Genomic DNA, 19,393 nt, shown 5'->3' with positions numbered 1-19,393 from the left:
CTTTAATTGTTGCTCTGCCTAGCTGCCTGGAGGGACATTGAGGAATTCCTTCATATACTGTATGTTCACCTTTGAACACTATTTTACAGTTGAGATATAGTAACATCCTACATAAAAGCTGCAGAACTTTACAAATACTTTGATTTTATTATGCTTTACTTTTACAGCAGATTTTCCTATTTGGATTTTCAGGCTCCAAAGTCTCTCCGCCATTAATATTCACAATGTAAAATCCATTTTTGTCTTCGAGCCAAAGGAAGTGGAGCCAAATCCTGCCAGCCCTCAAGGCCCAGGGTGCTGATAACTGATAGCCTATACACACAATGAACAATTCTTCTTAAGGTCCAGTCACACATAACGAGATCGTGAACGAGATCGCTACTACGTCACACTTTCTGGATCGTTTATGAGTCGTTGTTGAAATCGCATGTTGGGTGTCACACATAACGAGTTTATGAACGAGCATGCGTCCCGTATAACGATCTTTCAAATCGCTGGGACCCTGTCACACAGCAACTATGTTAACGATTCTAATCCCATTAGGGGCGTAGTAAAATGCAGTGAGTCACGTAGGCGTGCATTTGCGTCGCCTTTTCCATACCCCCCCTCCGCTTTCATTGGCGGCCAATACTGCGTTCTGATTGGGGGCGTATCTAGCGGTTAAATTTTGGATCGCGTCACCCTTTGTCACTTCTTTTGCGCTTTGCTTTGAGATAGAACCTGCGTCTCCACCCTGATTCCTTCGTCCATTGTACCCGGTCGCTTTGTTGGTGTGTTTTTCGGATCGAAGCCGCACCTGCACCTGGAGCTAACCAATCGGTGCAGAGAGGGGCGCGGAAACGGGGACGCAACAACACGCCTTCGTGCATCTCATCTAGGTCGTCAACGAAATCGTTAATAGGGTGTCAAACATACAGATTCATGCAGCCCAGCAGGACTCCAACGAGCCAGAAATGGCCCAAGCTGTTCGGCATCGATCAGCGATTTCGCAGCAGGGGGTGAATCGTTGGTACGTGTCAAACGTGACGAGATCGCAATTGAAGTCGTTCTTGCGTCACAGAAACTGTGACGTAGTAACGATCTCGTTTACGATCTCGTTATGTGTGAAGTGGCCTTTACACCGCACAACTGAAATTTTGAACCACTCTTTTGCAAACTGCTCTAGGTCTCTCATATTTGAAGGGTGCTTTCTCCCAACAACAATTTTGAGATCTCTTCTCAGTTGTTCAATGGAGTATAGATCCAGAATCATTGTTCCCATTTCAGAACTCTCCAGTGCTTGGTTTCCATCCATTTCTCGGTGCTTGTTGAAGTATGTTTGGAGTCATTGTCCTGCTGGAAGACCCACGACCTCGGATACAAACCCAGCTTTCTGACACTGGGCACTACATTGCCACCCAAAAACCTTTGGTAATATTCTGATTTCATAATACTTTGAACACAGTCAAGGCTTTCAGTTCTAGAGGCAGCAAAACACCACCAGAACATCTTTGAACCTCCCCCATATTTGACTGTAGGTATTGTGTTATTTTCTTTGTAGGCCACATTCGGTAAACAGATAATTGCTTTCCCACAAGGATTTTGTCCTACTAATGTACGTTTTGGCACGCTACAGTCTAGCTTTTTTATGTCTCCGAGTCAGCAGTAGGGTCCTCCTGGGTCTCCTGCCATTGCGTTTCATTTCATTGAAATGTTGACACTGATGCACCCTGAGCCTGCAGGACAGTTTCAATTTCTTTGGAACTAGATTGGAGCTGCTTATCCACTATCCGAACTATCCTGCAACCTTTTAATAATTTTTCTGTAATGCCCACATCCAGGGAGATAAGCTACAGTGCCATGGGTTGTAAACTTCTTGATTACGTTGTGCACCGTAGACAAAAGGAACAGCAAGATCTCTGAAGATGGACTTTTAACCTTGAGATTGTTTATATTTTTCAACAATTTTAGTTTTCAAGGCCTCAGACAGTTCTCTTCTCTTTCTGTTCTCCATGCTTGGCACAAACAGCCATACGTACAAACTGAGTACATTTCTCCCCTTTTTATCAGATTTCAAGTGTGATTTTTTCATATTGCCCACACCTTTTATTTGCCAGAGGTGAGTTTGAAAGAGTATTACATGCTTGAAACAAAGTTGTTTACCCATAAGTTAGGAAAGGTTCAAACAATTTTGTATGGCCAATATTTGGGGTTGTGCGTGAAATAAAAGTTTAATTTTCCTGTTTTCTCTTTTTGTAGTGTTATAATACACACAAAGGAAATAAAAATGTGTCTAAGAAAAGTTCTGTAATTGCAATAATATTCTGGGAGGAATACTTTATTTTCTGAACAATTTGAAGAGTGCTCTTTCAGCAAATACACACATATTATTTCCAGAAAGAATATAATATAATATAATATAATATAATATAATATAATATATATATACACATATATATATATATATATATATATATATATATATTATATACACGTATATATATATATATATATATATACACACATATATATATACATATATATATATATACATATACATATATATACATACATACATACATACATACACACACACACACACACACACACACACACACACACACACACACAAACACAAACATATATATTATACTTTCCGTAAATGATATACGGAAGAGCCCAGTCCAATTTCATGACCAGAGGCAAGCTTTTAAAGGGAAATCTTAAAATGAGCCAGCCTAAATCATTCCTGTCTCCCATAGACCAGAGGTCACCATAATACCTTGCTACTCTGTTCAATATTGGAAGAAAAAAATAAATAAAAATAAAAGCGTGCCTCTGGTCATGAAATTGGACTGGGCTCTAGGGGTCTTAGAGCCCAATACAAACTAGGTTAATGTCGGCCAAGCATAGTGATTTCGACCAACAATCTAATGTATATGGGGGCACTGGTCAACTCATGGTTGGGGTAGATGTTGATCAGACATGTCTGATTTCATACTGCCAATCACTTTGCTTTCCTGAAGATAAGCCACCTGCTATAGTGTCAGGCAGCAGCTCTCTCATGAAGATTACAGGAGTCCTCAACTGAATAAGCACTTCTGTGTATGGGAGGGTCGGCTGAGATGGCCATCAGCCAAGCATCGTTTGTCTCATAGCTATCTATTGTGTATGGGGGGCCTTTAGTGTCTTTAGCTGGAAAGGTAGTGAGTGAAACAGTCAGTGGGGAGCACAGTAAGCTGTCAATGACCTGTTGTATATACAATTAGGTCCAGAAATATTTGGACAGTGACACAATTTTCGCGAGTTGGGCTCTGCATGCCACCACATTGGATTTGAAATGAAATCTCTACAACAGAATTCAAGTGCAGATTGTAACGTTTAATTTGAAGGTTTGAACAAAAATATCTGATAGAAATTGTAGGAATTGTACACATTTCTTTACAAACACTCCACATTTTAGGAGGTCAAAAGTAATTGGACAAATAAACCAAACCCAAACAAAATATTTTTATTTTCAATATTTTGTTGCGAATCCTTTGGAGGCAATCACTGCCTTAAGTCTGGAACCCATGGACATCACCAAACGCTGGGTTTCCTCCTTCTTAATGCTTTGCCAGGCCTTTACAGCCGCAGCCTTCAGGTCTTGCTTGTTTGTGGGTCTTTCTGTCTTAAGCCTGGATTTGAGCAAGTGAAATGCATGCTCAATTGGGTTAAGATCTGGTGATTGACTTGGCCATTGCAGAATGTTCCACTTTTTTGCACTCATGAACTCCTGGGTAGCTTTGGCTGTATGCTTGGGGTCATTGTCCATCTGTACTATGAAGCGCCGTCCGATCAACTTTGCGGCATTTGGCTGAATCTGGGCTGAAAGTATATCCCGGTACACTTCAGAATTCATCCGGCTACTCTTGTCTGCTCTTATGTCATCAATAAACATAAGTGACCCAGTGCCATTGAAAGCCATGCATGCACATGCCATCACGTTGCCTCCACCATGTTTTACAGAGGATGTGGTGTGCCTTGGATCATGTGCCGTTCCCTTTCTTCTCCAAACTTTTTTCTTCCCATCATTCTGGTACAGGTTGATCTTTGTCTCATCTGTCCATAGAATACTTTTCCAGAACTGAGCTGGCTTCATGAGGTGTTTTTCAGCAAATTTAACTCTGGCCTGTCTATTTTTGGAATTGATGAATGGTTTGCATCTAGATGTGAACCCTTTGTATTTACTTTCATGGAGTCTTCTCTTTACTGTTGACTTAGAGACAGATACACCTACTTCACTGAGAGTGTTCTGGACTTCAGTTGATGTTGTGAACGGGTTCTTCTTCACCAAAGAAAGTATGCGGCGATCATCCACCACTGTTGTCATCCGTGGACGCCCAGGCCTTTTTGAGTTCCCAAGCTCACCAGTCAATTCCTTTTTTCTCAGAATGTACCCAACTGTTGATTTTGCTACTCCAAGCATGTCTGCTATCTCTCTGATGGATTTTTTCTTTTTTTTCAGCCTCAGGATGTTCTGCTTCACCTCAATTGAGAGTTCCTTAGACCACATGTTGTCTGGTCACAGGAACAGCTTCCAAATGCAAAACCACACACCTGTAATCAACCCCAGACCTTTTAACTACTTCATTGATTACAGGTTAACGAGGGAGACGCCTTCAGAGTTAATTGCAGCCCTTAGAGTCCCTTGTCCAATTACTTTTGGTCCCTTTAAAAAGAGGAGGCTAAGCATTACAGAGCTATGATTCCTAAACCCTTTCTCCGATTTGGATGTGAAAACTCATATATTGCAGCTGGGAATGTGCACTTTCAGCCCATATTATATATATAATTGTATTTCTGAACATGTTTTTGTAAACAGCTAAAATAACAAAACTTGTGTCACTGTCCAAATATTTCTGGACCTAACTGTATCTGTAAAGGGCTATTCCAGTTATAGAAAAAGTTGGATAGTAATCTAAAAACATAAATGACAGCTTCCAGCACAGTGACAACTGATCAGTGCATATAGTGAGATAAGACAGGTTAAAAAAAAAAAAAAAGGTGTCAAGTTACATGTAAAAGACGCAATGGTCAGAAAACATCCATGTACGCATTTACATATACCGTGTTTTTCCAAAAATAAGACGGTTTATACTTTTTTTGCCCCCCAAAAATGTGCTAGGGCCTATTTTTGGAGGAGGTCTTATTCTTGGAGAAACATGGTTGGAGGCAAGTTTACCATCCCAAAAAAGCAGGCCCCCCTTCCCAGGAGACTATTACCAGACCCTGAACGGCTGCATGGCTCCCAGGTTCTCCCTGTGATCTCCGGCGGGTCCGCCCAGAAGGTATGCTGCACGCCATCCTCCCCTGCTTCTGGCCGACACTCACACACCAGATCGCACACACACACACACACACACATCAGATAACACACATCAGATAACACACATCAGATAACACACATCAGATAACACACATCAGATAACACACATCAGATAACACACATACTCAGGTCAGATCACACAGGTCAGATCACAAACACAGACTCACTCAGTCATTACATCCAGCAGTACAGAATCTCTCTGGCCGCAGGGAGTGATGGGAGGAAGTCATGTGTCCGCAGGTCCTGTAAGAAAGCATTGCACTCGCAGGTCTTCGTGCTCCACCGCACTGCCTCTCATGATTCTCCTGGTAGGAAAATCGGTGTCACTGTATGTGTGGAGTGTGTGTTTCGATATTTGTGTGTGTGAGATCGGATATACGTGGGGGTACGATCACTGCAGGTCCTCTGCTCGGCATCTGGGGAGTAGGATTGTGGGGTGTCCGCTGTCTATAATGAAGTATCCTGCTGTATTCGTTATTTTTTTTAGCTGCATGGACACTTCATTATTGAACCACGCCTGGAGCTTATTTTCGGGGTAGGGCTTATATGTAAGTCTTGCTCCGAAAATGCTGAAAATCACTGCTGTGAATTATTTTTGGAAAAACACGGTATATGGCAAAAGCACCCTTACCCATAATATAATATACAGTGCCTTGCGAAAGTATTTGGCCCCCTTGAATTTTTCAACCTTTTCCCACATTTCAGGCTTCAAACAAAGATAAAAATTTTAAATTTTATGGTGAAGAATCAACAAGTGGGACACAATCGTGAAGGTGAATGATATTTACTGCTCATTTTAAACTTTTTAAAAAAAAATAAATAAAACTGAAAATTGGGAAGTGCAGTATTATTAAAACTTTGTAGTACCACCTTTTGCGGCGATTACAGCTCTAAGTCACTTGGGGTATGTCTCTATCAGTTTTGCACATCGAGAGACAGAAATTCATGCCCATTCTTCCTTTGCAAACAGCTCGAGCTGAGTGAGGTTGGATGGAGAGCGTTTGTGAACATCAGTTTTCAGCTCCTTCCACAGATTCTCGATTGGATTCAGGTCTGGACTATGACTTGGCCATTCTAACACCTGGATATGTTTATTTGTGAACCATTCCATTGTAGATTTTGCTTTATGTTTGGGATCTTTGTCTTGTTGGAAGACAAATCTCCATCCCAGTCTCAGGTCTTTTGCAGACTCCAACAGGTTTTCTTCAAGAATGGTCCTGTATTTGGCTCCATCTATTTTCCTATCAATTTTAACCATCTTCCATGTCCCTGCTGAAGAAAAGCAGGCCCAAACCATGATGCTGTCATCACCATGTTTGACAGTGGGGATGGTGTGTTCAGGGTGATGAGCTGTGTTGCTTTTACGCCAAACATATCGTTTGGCATTGTGCCCAAAAAGTTAGATTTTGGTTTCATCTGACCAGAGCACCTTCTTCCACATGTTTGGTGCGTCTCCAGGTGGCTTGTGGCAAACTTTAAACATTTTTTATGGATATCTTTGAGAAATGGCTTTCTTCTTGCCACTCTTCCATAAATGCCAGATTTGTGCAGTGTATGACTGATTGTTGTCCTATAGACAGAGTCTCCCACCTCAGCTGTAGATCTCTGCAGTTCATCCAGAGTGATCATGGGCCTCTTGGCTGCATCTCTGATCAGTCTTCTCCTTGTTTGACATGAAATTTTTGAGGGACGGCCGGGTCTTCGTAGATTTGCAGTGGTAGGATACTCTTTCCATTTCAATATGATCGCTTGCACAGTGCTTCTTGGGATGTTTAATGTTTTGGAAATCTTTTTGCAACCAAATCCGGTTTAAACTTCTCCACAACAGTATCATGGACCTGCCTGTTGTTTTCCTTGATCTTCATGATGCCATCTGCGCTTTAAACAGAACACTGAGACTATCACAGAGCAGGTGCATTTATACGGAGACTTAATTACACACAGGTGGCTTATATTTATCATCATCAGTCATTTAGGACAACATTGGATCATTCAGAGATCCTCAATGAACTTCTGGAGTGTGTTTGCTGCACTGAAAGTAAGGCTATGTGCGCACGTTGCGTACTAGCCCTGCAGAAATTTCTGCAGCGATCTGAAGAGCACATGTGCGCTTTAGATCGCTGCAGAAATGTCCGTAGTGAGCGCTGATTCCATGCGCTCTGCCTGCAGCTCCTCCCATAGACAGAGCAGGAGCTGCCGGCAAAGCGCAGGAAAGAAGTGACATGTCACTTCTTTTTGCGCAGCGCTTCGGCAGTAGCCGAAGCGCTGCGCTCTTAGACGCCACGTGCGCACGGCCCCTGCACAATCTCCATAGACTGTGCAGGGGACACAGGACGCATGCAGTTACGCTGCGCTACAAAGCGCAGCGTAACTGCATGTATTTACGCAACGTGCGCACATAGCCTACAAAGGACGAATAATATTGCACGCCCCACTTTTCAGTTATTTATTTTTTACAAAAATTTAAAATAAGCAATAAATATCGTTCAACTTCACAATTGTGCCCCACTTGTTGATTCTTCACCATAAGATTAACATTTTTTATCTTTATGTTTGAAGCCTAAATGTGGGAAAAGGTTGAAAAATTCAAGCGGACCGAATACTTTCGCAAAGCACTGTACATAGCCAGTTTACAACAGATGCATAGTCCTCAATGTGCACATCACATATAATGATCAACTATGCATCTGTGGCAATTACTTGTAACTTGATAAACTTATCATACCTGTTTATCTCACTATATGCACTGCTCGGTTGCCAATGTGCAGGAAATAAGGAAATAGTCCTCTTGTATGTTTTTTTATTACTAAGTTTATAATATATATATATATATATATATATATATATATATATATATATAAATAAATATATATATATATATATATATATATATATATATATATATATATATATATATATATATATATATATATATATATATATATATAAAATGCTAATAAAACATACTTTTTAGCTAAAAAACTCTTTGTTATTGTACAAGACTCCTTGGGTGTGGCTAATTGTCATCATTCAAAATGGTTCTGTGCCTTTCATTTTGACATAATGGACACATTTCTAAGTTAATTATGAGCTCGTTGTATTGTTTCTAACGTTATAAAGCTATGAATAACCAATACATGGTAACAAACCTGTTTCTTCTTTAGTTTGGAGATTTGCTGTTCTACCATGGTGATCTCACGGTCCACCCTGTCCATGTTCTGTATCAGCTCCTCCTTGGAAAACCTTGTAGGCAGCAGATCCAGTTCTCCATCAACATGAGGAGGACTGGAGGGGGACACGGGTTCTAGTTTTCCAGATAAGCAGCGATCCTGGGGATAGTAAAATGCAACTTTAGTAAGAAAATGGAAACCCACGGAATCTTTCAGATTGCTAGAATCAGCATAAAATGAATATGAAGTAAAGTTACTTTTTGAAGTAAATGACTAATTAAAGGGGATTTCCCATCAAAGAAAGTGATGATATATCACTTTCTGATCGGCGGCAGCAAGCACTGCAATTCATCAAAGTACAGATACAGATATAAATTAAATAAATATAGACTAATACATAATAATTGGTGATGACATGTCTAACACAGTAAGGAATTATTCATTACAAAAAAAAAAAGGGAAAATCTGGCCTTTAGCATGTACGCTACACATCTCAGTGCTCTAGCATAAGTTTAGTTATTACTGATTGTGTAAAAAAATTGTTTAAGCGAACTGAAGTCCTCAGTGGTTGATACCTTTTAATGGCCAACTGAAAAGATGGTAATAATAGCAAGCTTTCGAGACTACGCAGGTCTCTTCATCAGGCATGGTATAACACATAATCTGAAGAGTCACATATTTATATACAACAGGACATAGAATAGTGCAGTAAAAAAAAACAAAAAAAAAACAAGTTATATAAAAACAGAACTATCTCTATGGCAGGGGGCAAACTGTTGTGTATTGAGTTGAACATCAGTACCCTCAGCCACTGCTCGATAGTATTGTGGTGCCTCTGCTCATGCCCTGGACAATCAGCCGATACAGGTATTATCCCCCCACAGCCACCACACAGACAAGATATGGGACCTCACGTTCAGCCCACAATGCAAACCCCATAGTCTGTTGGGCACAACATATTGTCAGCATCACACACATTGGAAGTAACAACCCTGTGCTATATAGCTGGGGTTCTGCCATCACACACAACAGCTGGTCAGGAGATACTGTACCTATAAAATAATGGAGGCATTGCACAATGAAACGCGAACTGAGGGGGTAAAGGACAAATTACAGCGACATTAAAAAAAATAATACTGATTGTTGTGTCATATCGTTCCCCTTTGAATCTCAAATTATTTCAATTACAGAGGTTAAGAAAATATAGGTGTATATATAATAGAGCCGGATCACTTTATTCCATGTCTCATATGTAGTTAATATATCACGTAAATTTAGTTTTAAAACTAAAAACATTTTTGCTCCTTTATTTTAAATCTATTTTCTGGACATGATTATGTGATCTGCAGCTACATAGACAGAGGAAACCATAGACTGGAGATCTTCATTGATGGGAGAGTTTTGTAGGCATACTCTGATCTGTGCAGAGGTCATTGTGCAGGGAGGATGAGGGGGTGAGCTCTAACCATCACCTCTTGTCAAAGGAAGATGCTGGGTTATCTGACTCCAGCTTTATAATTACACATACACAATGGAGCAAAGTCAACTACACCAGGCAACTGAATAAAAATGTATCTGTTGCTATAAAGATGCCCATACGGACTGGACATTGGAAGCCAATGACTAATTTAAAGGGACTGTCATGACATTTTTGCTATATAATCTGAAGATGTAAGAGTTAACATGAAGTTTACAGCCAGCTATCTCATATCTCAAAGTCGGCTTTTGTTTACCTGCAATGTTAGTTTAAGCCTCTTAGCTTTATCATTAGTGGATCTAAGCAGCGCCACTTCTGTGATTAGCAGCTTCGGTGTATGGAAATGTGCACTGAAAGCTTGGTGTGGGTAAGGGCAGCTCGCAGAGCTCTGCTACAAACAAAAAACAATAATCTTTCACTGTGTCAGAAAGGCTTCAGATCTAATCTAAATGGTACAACGTTAGATTCAGAATCTCTTTGCCTACATCATGCTGCTCTCAGATGAGGTAGCAAAAACCTTCTGACAGATCCCCTTTAATGAACATTTGTTGGTAAAATTTAACATTTGACATTATCTGACTAAAACGACTTTTGAAATGTTTTTCAGATACATAACTGTTCCCGTCAAATGATTTTCATTCTTTAATAATTGCCACAATTAAGGGGGTTGTCCCGACATATTACTGTTGACTTTCAGCAATATCCAATCAGTGAGAGTCTGATTGCAGCCAACTATAAACATTGAACAGCACAGCTCCATGCAATGTGTAACTGTCAGGAACTGCAGATCAGCACCTATTCCCTTAAATGGAATCTGTCAGCAGGTTTTTGCTACGTAATCTGAAGATAGCATGCTGGAAGAGTTAAAACATAGAATTCAGGAATGCTTGTCTTGTCAAGGTCCGATCTGTTATTAGTTTGTCATGTTTGTTTAACTAGCAAGACTTCACATTGCATGGACTACAAACTCATCCAAAGACATGCCCCCTCCTCTGATTGTACATTGACAGTGAGGTATCAATCTGTATAGAGTACCTGGTGTGGGTGTGGAAGCTCTCTCAGCTCTGCTATGGGGCTAAATACAAAAATTCTGATTGTGTCAGAATGGCTGGACACAGTAATTAAGTGATACATTGTTGGATATAGGATCTCTTTGACTACATTATGCTGCTCTCAGATGAGATGGCAAAAGTCTCCTGACAGATTCCCTTTAACTAGAAGCTGATCTGCAGTACCTGAGATCAGCCACTACAGATTAGGCCTCTTTCCCATGTCCATATGTAAACCCCTACGTGGAAAAAATGAAAAAATAGTACTGATGTCATCAGTGTAACATCTGTGTGTGCACTTTCACCATAAGTGTCATCAGTGTGACATCTGTGTGTGCACTTTCACCATAAGTGTCATCAGTTGTCTTCACGGACGGATAAATTACAAAGCTTCTCTTATACTTTTCAATGGTAAACACATACAGCACACAGATGCCATATGTGTACTGTACGTGGGTTGTTGTTTTTTTTTCACTAAAATGGACATATCTCCATGAGTTTTGCACTGACACATGGTCTGTGTGAAGAGCACCATAAGACATGATGGGTATGTGCGGTAGCCGTGAGAAAACGGATACCACACGTACTGGAAACACGGACGTGTGAAGGAGGCCTTAGACTGTACTAATTGCTGGAGAAGCCGATCTGATACTGGTGATCCATCCGGAGGACAGGTCCCTAATATTATATGCCCAAACACAGCTAGTAACAAAAAAGGACTACAAACTCACTAGGGTAATAGATTGCTTTGTGTAAAAGAAGTCAAAAGAGACGCGGATTTATCTATCTTAGTCGCTTTGGTCATAGATTAAACTCAATGGATAACTACAAAAATATTAGTATCAGACCACAAAATTATCACCACATAAAACATGGCCTACGGACAGTAAAATCAGCAAATGTGCAGCAGATGAGTGTAGGGAGGCTATGATGTTTTTTATATTAACTACATGCAAAGATAATAATATAAAGCGCTATAATTGCTCTATATGAGTATAAACATTTAGCGCCAAGATCAGGATAGGATCTATTCATGTAAACTCAGTAAGTTTGGGGGAAGAGTTTTGTAGGCATGCTCTGTGATATGTGCAGAGGTTATTGCGCAGAGAGGGGCTGGAACTCTATATACTTTAGTGAACGGGTAGACCAGAAAAAGTAGTAATTAGGGATGATCAAATACCTCAAATATTCGGCTACGCTCATATTCGACGAATAGGTCGCCGCTATGCGAATATTTGCGAATATTTGATGCGCAATGTAAGTCTATTTGAAATCCGAATAGTTGCCGAATAGCAACTATTCGGGCTTCCCATAGACTTACATTGCGCATCGAATATTCGCATAGCGGCGACCTATTCGTCGAATATTCGCGAAGCCGAATATTGCTGCATATTTGTGATATTCGATCATCCCTAGTAGTAATGTCTCAACTGCCTGGATAAGTTACACAAACGCAACAAGATCATCATCTATTCACTAGTGCAAAAGTAAAGAAAAAAAAAAAGGGGGGGGAGTAAAAAAAAATTTAAGTCTTTGATAGATAGTCGCAAAGGAGAAAAAAAGAGTAAAGAATAAAAGTTATGGGCGCCTTAATGTATTTTTTTCATAGCTAGAACAATGGGCTTATGATGATATCCAAAAAAGTAGCTATTTTTAGCCCCTTAATGACCACCAAGACAACTGAAAACTGACTTGAGGTGTAAGTGAATAGTATCCCCTGACTGGTGAAAATGCACCAACAGTCACAATTGGTGTTGACACCGACCACGGCCGTTTAACCCCTTAGGTGCTGCTGTCAATAGTGACTACAGCATCTAGATAGTTAACAGCGTGAGGGGAGGCTCCCTCTTTAACTCTATCGGCATCCTGGGATCAGGATTGTGTGGTCCTGGTGGCTGCCATGGAAATTCAAGGCCAAATTATGACGTGACCTGTTCAGAAGTTAGCAACATGAATAAATGGTAAAAACATTTTTCTTTCCGGTCATGCCACTTTGTAATAATTCCTGAAAACCAGCTGAACGGGTAATACATTTTTGGCAACAAACTTGAATATGTTCAGAGGCGCTGCTTTTAAAATGGTATCACTTTTGGGGGTTTTCCAATACATAAGGCCACCAGAGCAACTTCAACACTAAATAGGTCCCTAAAAAATAAGTTTTGGAAATTTCCTTGATAAATGACTGCTTCAATGTTAAAGCTTCTAACATACTAACAAAATAATAAAAAAAAAAACTAACCCTTTTACAGATGGTGCGGATATAAAGCAGACATGGGGTAAATGTCATTTACTTACTATTTTGTTTTGGTGTGACTATCTGGATTTAAGGGTTAAAAATTAAAAGTTTGAAAATTGCACATTTTCAGAAATTTGTCAAATTTCGGATCTTGTTATAAATAAATGTCAAACATATCAACCTAAATTTACCATTATCATAAAATGTGTCACAAAAAAATAATCTCCAAATCACTGGGATGTGCTGAAACAATGCAGAGTTCTTGCCATATAAATTGACAATTGTTAGATAGAAGAACAATTTATTTCCTGCTGAGTATAAAAAGCACAATATTTGTGTATCTGTAGGATATTGATCTGGTACTGAAAGGGTTGAGGTCTTTAGATTATTCTCCTTTCCACATCAAGGTTATAAAAAACGCATCCCATGTGACAAGAACAAACCACAATGGCAAGAGGCCAACCTATAGCACTCACCACCCTCCATCCTTACAATGACTCAAGTCTTTGCCCAGTAGTGCCCCGCATACCCCTCCTCCAATATTTGCTCCTGCACACCAGCTGCACACTTACAATAGTACTGGCGTGGCTGTGCCTACCGGTAAGACCATGACATCACCAGGTTTAGCCTGCCAAGCTACATCAAAGCAGACCGAAACAAGCAGCAGTAGTACTAGAATGATTAACCTCTTCCGAGCTCCTTATAATCACTGCGTCTTACCAAGCTACACGAAGATTGATTACCATACACAAGGCTTAAACACGAGTTCACATTACATTGCCAAATCACCTTACAGAAACAAGTCTCTACTAAGCAAAATAAGGCAATCATATAAAGAGGAGATTGCTGGCTACAAAGAGTTACTTTTCCTTATTAACCTGTAGCTGGCGGCTGTGAGGACAAGCACAGTTTGGCATAATGTAATAATGATGTTAGCTTGGGCACTGGCGGATTATTCAGTCAATATGTATCAGTAATTACCCTTCCCAACCTTTCGTATTCAGAACTACTAACTACACAGTTCTTACAGATGATACATCCGGTGCAGAGATAGGGAGCACCTGCAAGTTCCCAAGAGAGAATCTTAACTGGGCATGCCTCCAGAATATGGAGAACTGAAAGCAGAAACACCCACTCTGCCCAACACCTAAATGCCGTCAGCTGGCATCTCAAGCGACTTCCTTGATTGCCATATTTATTGTAAAAGATTGTAAATTACCTGTTTTTAATGTACCTTATTGTATTCTGAACTCATTATCGTGATACTGCCTACATTTCCTCATTGACATAGAAGTTGCAAAGTGTAGTACCTTGTTAAAGAGGACCTTTCACCAAGTCCAAATAGCATCACCAGAGAGATTTCACTGGGGTGTGCACTTCTTCCTCTAATGCGGACCAATCATAAGCTGGCTGCAACATACTGGGCAAGAAGAATCCGTGCGTTACCAAAAATGCTGCTCCAGTCCAAGAGAGGCTGAATGTGATGTGATGTGATGTGATGCATCATCTACCTATCTTCAGCTATTGTGTCGGAGTGTGCTCAAACCTGAGTGAAATAGTTAATAGTTGGTTAAACTTTTGTGACTATGAGTTTTGAATGCGTTCTCCACCTGTTTTCTGGAGTAAATGCTCTGATAAATAGATGGCTTAGTTTTTTTGCTGAGTTTTGGAGCAGAACCTGAGCAGACTCCATGTTTTTGAGGAACATTTGAAGTCTCTGCTCAGTTCTTCCACCAAAAATTCCTCAAACGTTATAAAAAAACTCCAAGTAGAAAAAGCAAGATGCACTCACCTACTACAACTCATTTATTCGAAATGGTCGATTAGATTGTGCAAAATGTAAGAAGGAGGAGGGAAGAAGGCAGAGCGTCCCAAACAATGCCCGTTTCAGGTCTTACTGGCGCCTCCTCTGGTCTGTTGCATTCTGCAACCAAGCTCAGATGCCATAGTACACAGTAATATCTTAAACATATTAAAGCATAATAAAAAACAAACCATAATCCAATGGAATTACTCAAAAGGAAATGCTTAAAGGGAAGCGGTCATGTAAAAAAAAAAAAATCCTATCAACCTGCAGAATGGCACCACCTGTATGACTGAAAGCCTGTGGCTGTCGAGAGGAATCAAGTTAATTTCCTCTCAGAAGTGGGGCTCTCTGAGCATGTACCAGGCGGCTTCAAAACGCTATTAACCTGCAGATTAACCCCATTTCTGCAGGCTAACAGGATTTTTTTCACATGAATGATTCCCTTTAAGCCGTTCTTTTCATTAAAGGGGTGGTTCTTTTCTCTGCAGTCGTGACCACATCCTTGTAAAACTGATCGGGAAGGCTTTTTCTAAATACCTTGTTCAGTCAATTCTACCTGAGCGCAGCACTATCGCGGCCTGCTCATCCCTATGATGTGACCCATCAGGCTCCATAACTTCTAGGATCTGGTGAGGTCACGTCAACTTCCAGTTGACCTGACATCATTGCGGCCTTCCCCAGTCTCCATAAGTGACTGGACTGTGGTTGGCGTTTCACCGCGCGTCACAGCCCAGCATGTCTCGTAAGGACTGGTAAGGACTGCCATTGTTATATCCATTGTTCTGGACACTCAGCATTCAAAGCTTTTTATCAATCTGCAATGCAACAAAAACAACAAGTCCCATCTGTGTACATTCTTCTGTGAAGTTATGGCATACTGTAAATTATGGTTCCCCAACCTGTTGCTCAGGACGCACATGAGGCTCGCGGGCCTATGATGTGTGGCTCTTGGCTGTCTTCCAGCTTGGTGCATAAACACCATTGAAACCGCAAACTGCTATAAAGATGAGGTCTCAAGGTGGGGACTTTTGTGAGTAGCCCCACATAGAAGAGCACATCTGAATGTGGGTAAGGTTGGAACCCCTGGATCTTGGTATACTGCCTCACTGTGACGTCTGCGGAAGAGCTTTTGCTGTCATTATACAGGTAACGAGGTGAGAGCCGGGAGCTGGATGTGTACCACAAACCTCTATTAGAGGTGGATGTGGCTCTCAAGGTCAGAAAGGTTGGGGACCTCTGCCATAAATGATGTGAGCAGAGTTAGGCCGGTTTCACACATCCTGCTTTTCGCCGGTTTGCCGGATCCGGCGCTCTCCCATACAGTGACTACAGTACAGTGACAGAGCAACAAGCGCCGGTCACATGCTGTCATGTGACCGGCGCATGTGACCCGGAAGTTACAGCGCTGTCACTGTACTGTATTGTCTGTACGGGAGAGCGCCGGATCCGGCAAACCAGGGCTGTGGAGTCGGAGTCGGAGTCGTGGAGTCGGAGTCGGAGCTCATTTTGGTGGAGTCGGAGTCGGAATCGGAGTCGGTATAAAATGCACCGACTCGACTCCTAAAATATATAATAAATTGGGGACAGGAGTGCAATGCAGAATGTGCTGAATATTTTACTAAATAACAACATTTAGTATAATGCTTATATTTAAGTGAAAAATTTATTGTAGTACAATGTGAACATCAGACATTTAATTGTTTTTATGATACAATAATCAAGATATTTGGATAGAACATAAAATATTTATTGGAATACAACTTTAGAACACAAAAAAACTAATAAATTGGAAATATGTAATATATATAATATATATATATATATATATATATATATACAGTGTATATACACACACACAAGATATATATGTAATCTACTGTATATTACATAGTGTATTACATATTTACAATTTATTACAGTTTTTTGTGTTCTAAAGTTGTATTCCAATAAATATATTTTATGTTCTATCCAAATATCTTGATTATTGTATCATAAAAATTATTAAATGTCTGATGTTCACATACACATATTCATGTACTACAATAAATTTTTCACCTAACTATAAGCAATATATGTAGGAGTCGGAGTCGGAGCCGGAGTCGGAGTCGGAGCCGGAGTCGGAGTCGGTGCAAGAGAATTTGAGGAGTCGGAGTCGGAGTCGGAGTCGAAGGTTTGGCTTACCGACTCCACAGCCCTGCGGCAAACCGGCGAAAAGCCGGATGTGTGAAACCGGCCTTACAGATCCAGCTCATATAAAATAGTGCAGCATGGAATTATGGGAGGATCCATCATTGCTAATCAATGCTGAATCTGTAACTGCAATCCATGGGGCCCCTAGGTAAGTGAATAACCGTAAAACATTTACCATCCTCCTTTTTAATGGCGTTAAAGATAGAACATACATATCTTTTCCCGTAAAGCCGATGTGAAATAAAAAGCATTGTAAAAGATGAAGTTATTTGACAAATGTTATTGGTGCTATTAAACGCCACATTTTTCTGCAGCGTCAAACTCTAATTATATTCAGTTTTACCCAATCTGCCTGTGTACAACAGAATGGAATAATTACAGCACACAACGAGGCTCAGTTATACAGCCTCCATATGGGACAGCATTTAGATTTGGATGGAAAATGCAATTATCCCTTGGAGAAGATAGGCAGCTGAGCAGTATGTTATAACCTGGAAATACCATTAGCAGAATTTTTTTTTTTTTTTTTTTTTTTTTACAGTTACACTTACCCATAGATAGCTTAACTGTTGCACTTATATTCCCATTAAGCTAACTCGTGGAGAAGAGCTGTGAAAAGTCTCAAGAATTCTCTTGGAACCAAAGATCTGCGCAGGATTCATAACAGACCAAATTACTCAAGCCACAAGAGACGGAAGGATATATTATCTTCATTATGGCTTGCAATGAGTTTAGAAATAAAGTACAGTCTAAACACAGTAATCAGAGCTTGATTTTCAGGCAATTCAACAATTCTGAATCTCTAAAAGAAACAAAAAAATAACAAAAACACCCTTGAGATCATGTACGGGGATAGGACTATGCAACAAAAGGCAAAAATGAAAAAAAAAAAACCTCGAATGCTGTATATGCAGAAAGGTTAATCTTGGTTTACCAAAAAAAAAAATAAATAAAAAACGAACAAAACGATTGCACACTGAAAACTAAAACATGCGCATGCCAAGAATTAATTTTTCCTTTTAAAATGTATAGGCACTAATCTTAAGTATTTACAAGCAGAGCGTAATAAGTGATGAAGCAGTGGGACTCTGCTCTCATCCGGCTGCAGAAAAGGTGATAACAGCTGACCACAGGGGCCCTCGATCCACCAGATTTTCATGACCTAACCCAAGCCTGATGATAGAAACGTGATGATAGAAAATCCAGCAGCCACAAAAAAATGATAAAATATAATGTTTAACCATAGCATGACATAAAAAGGTGAAACATGTGCAGAAATAAAAACTTCCGCAAACTTACGCGTTTTGTAACTTTCACTGATCCTTACTGAGACGATGCACAAACAAAAAAAAAAAAAAAAAGACTGAAACGTAAAATTAAGAGGGGTGGCCCATCCCATAATGTCATACAAGTAAAAAAAAAAAAATCAGGAATAAAAAAAAATAAATAAAAAAAAAATAAAAAAAAAACAAACCATAATCTGCAGCAAAAATAGATACGAATCTAGGCTATATATAAGGCCAGCGTCAGACGACTGCATTTTCTCCATCCAAGAAAAATGCTCCGATTAAGCCAATTAGACTGATAAGAGTTTCATCTGAGTGGGATCAGAGTGGGATTCTTTTTTTCTCAGATGTAAAGAATATAAAACGAAAGTTTCTCCATCTTTTCCATTCTGTCAGCCCGTGAAAATGGGACAACACTCACATGCTGAGTGCAGGACGATTTTTTTTCACAGACCCATAAGCTTGATTGGCAGAGTGCCTTGGTGATGTTAGGTCAACTGGAAGTTGATGTGACATCATCAAATCTCAGAAGTCACGGAGCCCGGGGGTCACTTCATGGGGATGAGCGGACCGCAATAGCGCCGTTCAGAGGCAGAATTGGCTGAAGAAGGTATTTAGAAAAAGCCTTCCCTATCAGTTTTACAGAAATGTGGCCACTATTGCAGAGTAGTAAACCACCCCTTTAATAAATTAAGAGCACACATGAAAATAAGCAACTTTTTAATATTAAAATGATGTTTACTCTTTAAATCCCAGAAATAGAATTGCTTTTTTATTAATTACTTATTTTATTAAATGTTAAAGCACCACACCAGCGTTTTTTTTGGGAGT

General features: G+C 40.1%; 1 protein-coding gene across 16 annotated transcripts in view; it reads right to left on the bottom strand.

Annotated features, from left to right (window-relative positions):
* Positions 1–19,393, bottom strand: part of NCOR2 (nuclear receptor corepressor 2) — a 601,679-nt gene that overhangs the window by 305,279 nt on the left and 277,007 nt on the right. For all 16 annotated transcript variants that reach the window (XM_075322517.1, XM_075322568.1, XM_075322586.1 and 13 more), the window contains exon 5: positions 8,497–8,676. In XM_075322517.1, the coding sequence (XP_075178632.1) occupies positions 8,497–8,676 (180 nt within the window). The remainder of the gene's footprint in view (positions 1–8,496; positions 8,677–19,393) is intronic.

Source organism: Anomaloglossus baeobatrachus, chromosome 1, assembly GCF_048569485.1.
Source record: "Anomaloglossus baeobatrachus isolate aAnoBae1 chromosome 1, aAnoBae1.hap1, whole genome shotgun sequence".
In the NCBI taxonomy this organism is placed as follows: Eukaryota; Metazoa; Chordata; class Amphibia; order Anura; family Aromobatidae; genus Anomaloglossus; species Anomaloglossus baeobatrachus.
The sequence above is the reverse complement of the archived record's forward strand: the minus strand, read 5'-3'. Positions and strand labels throughout refer to the sequence as shown.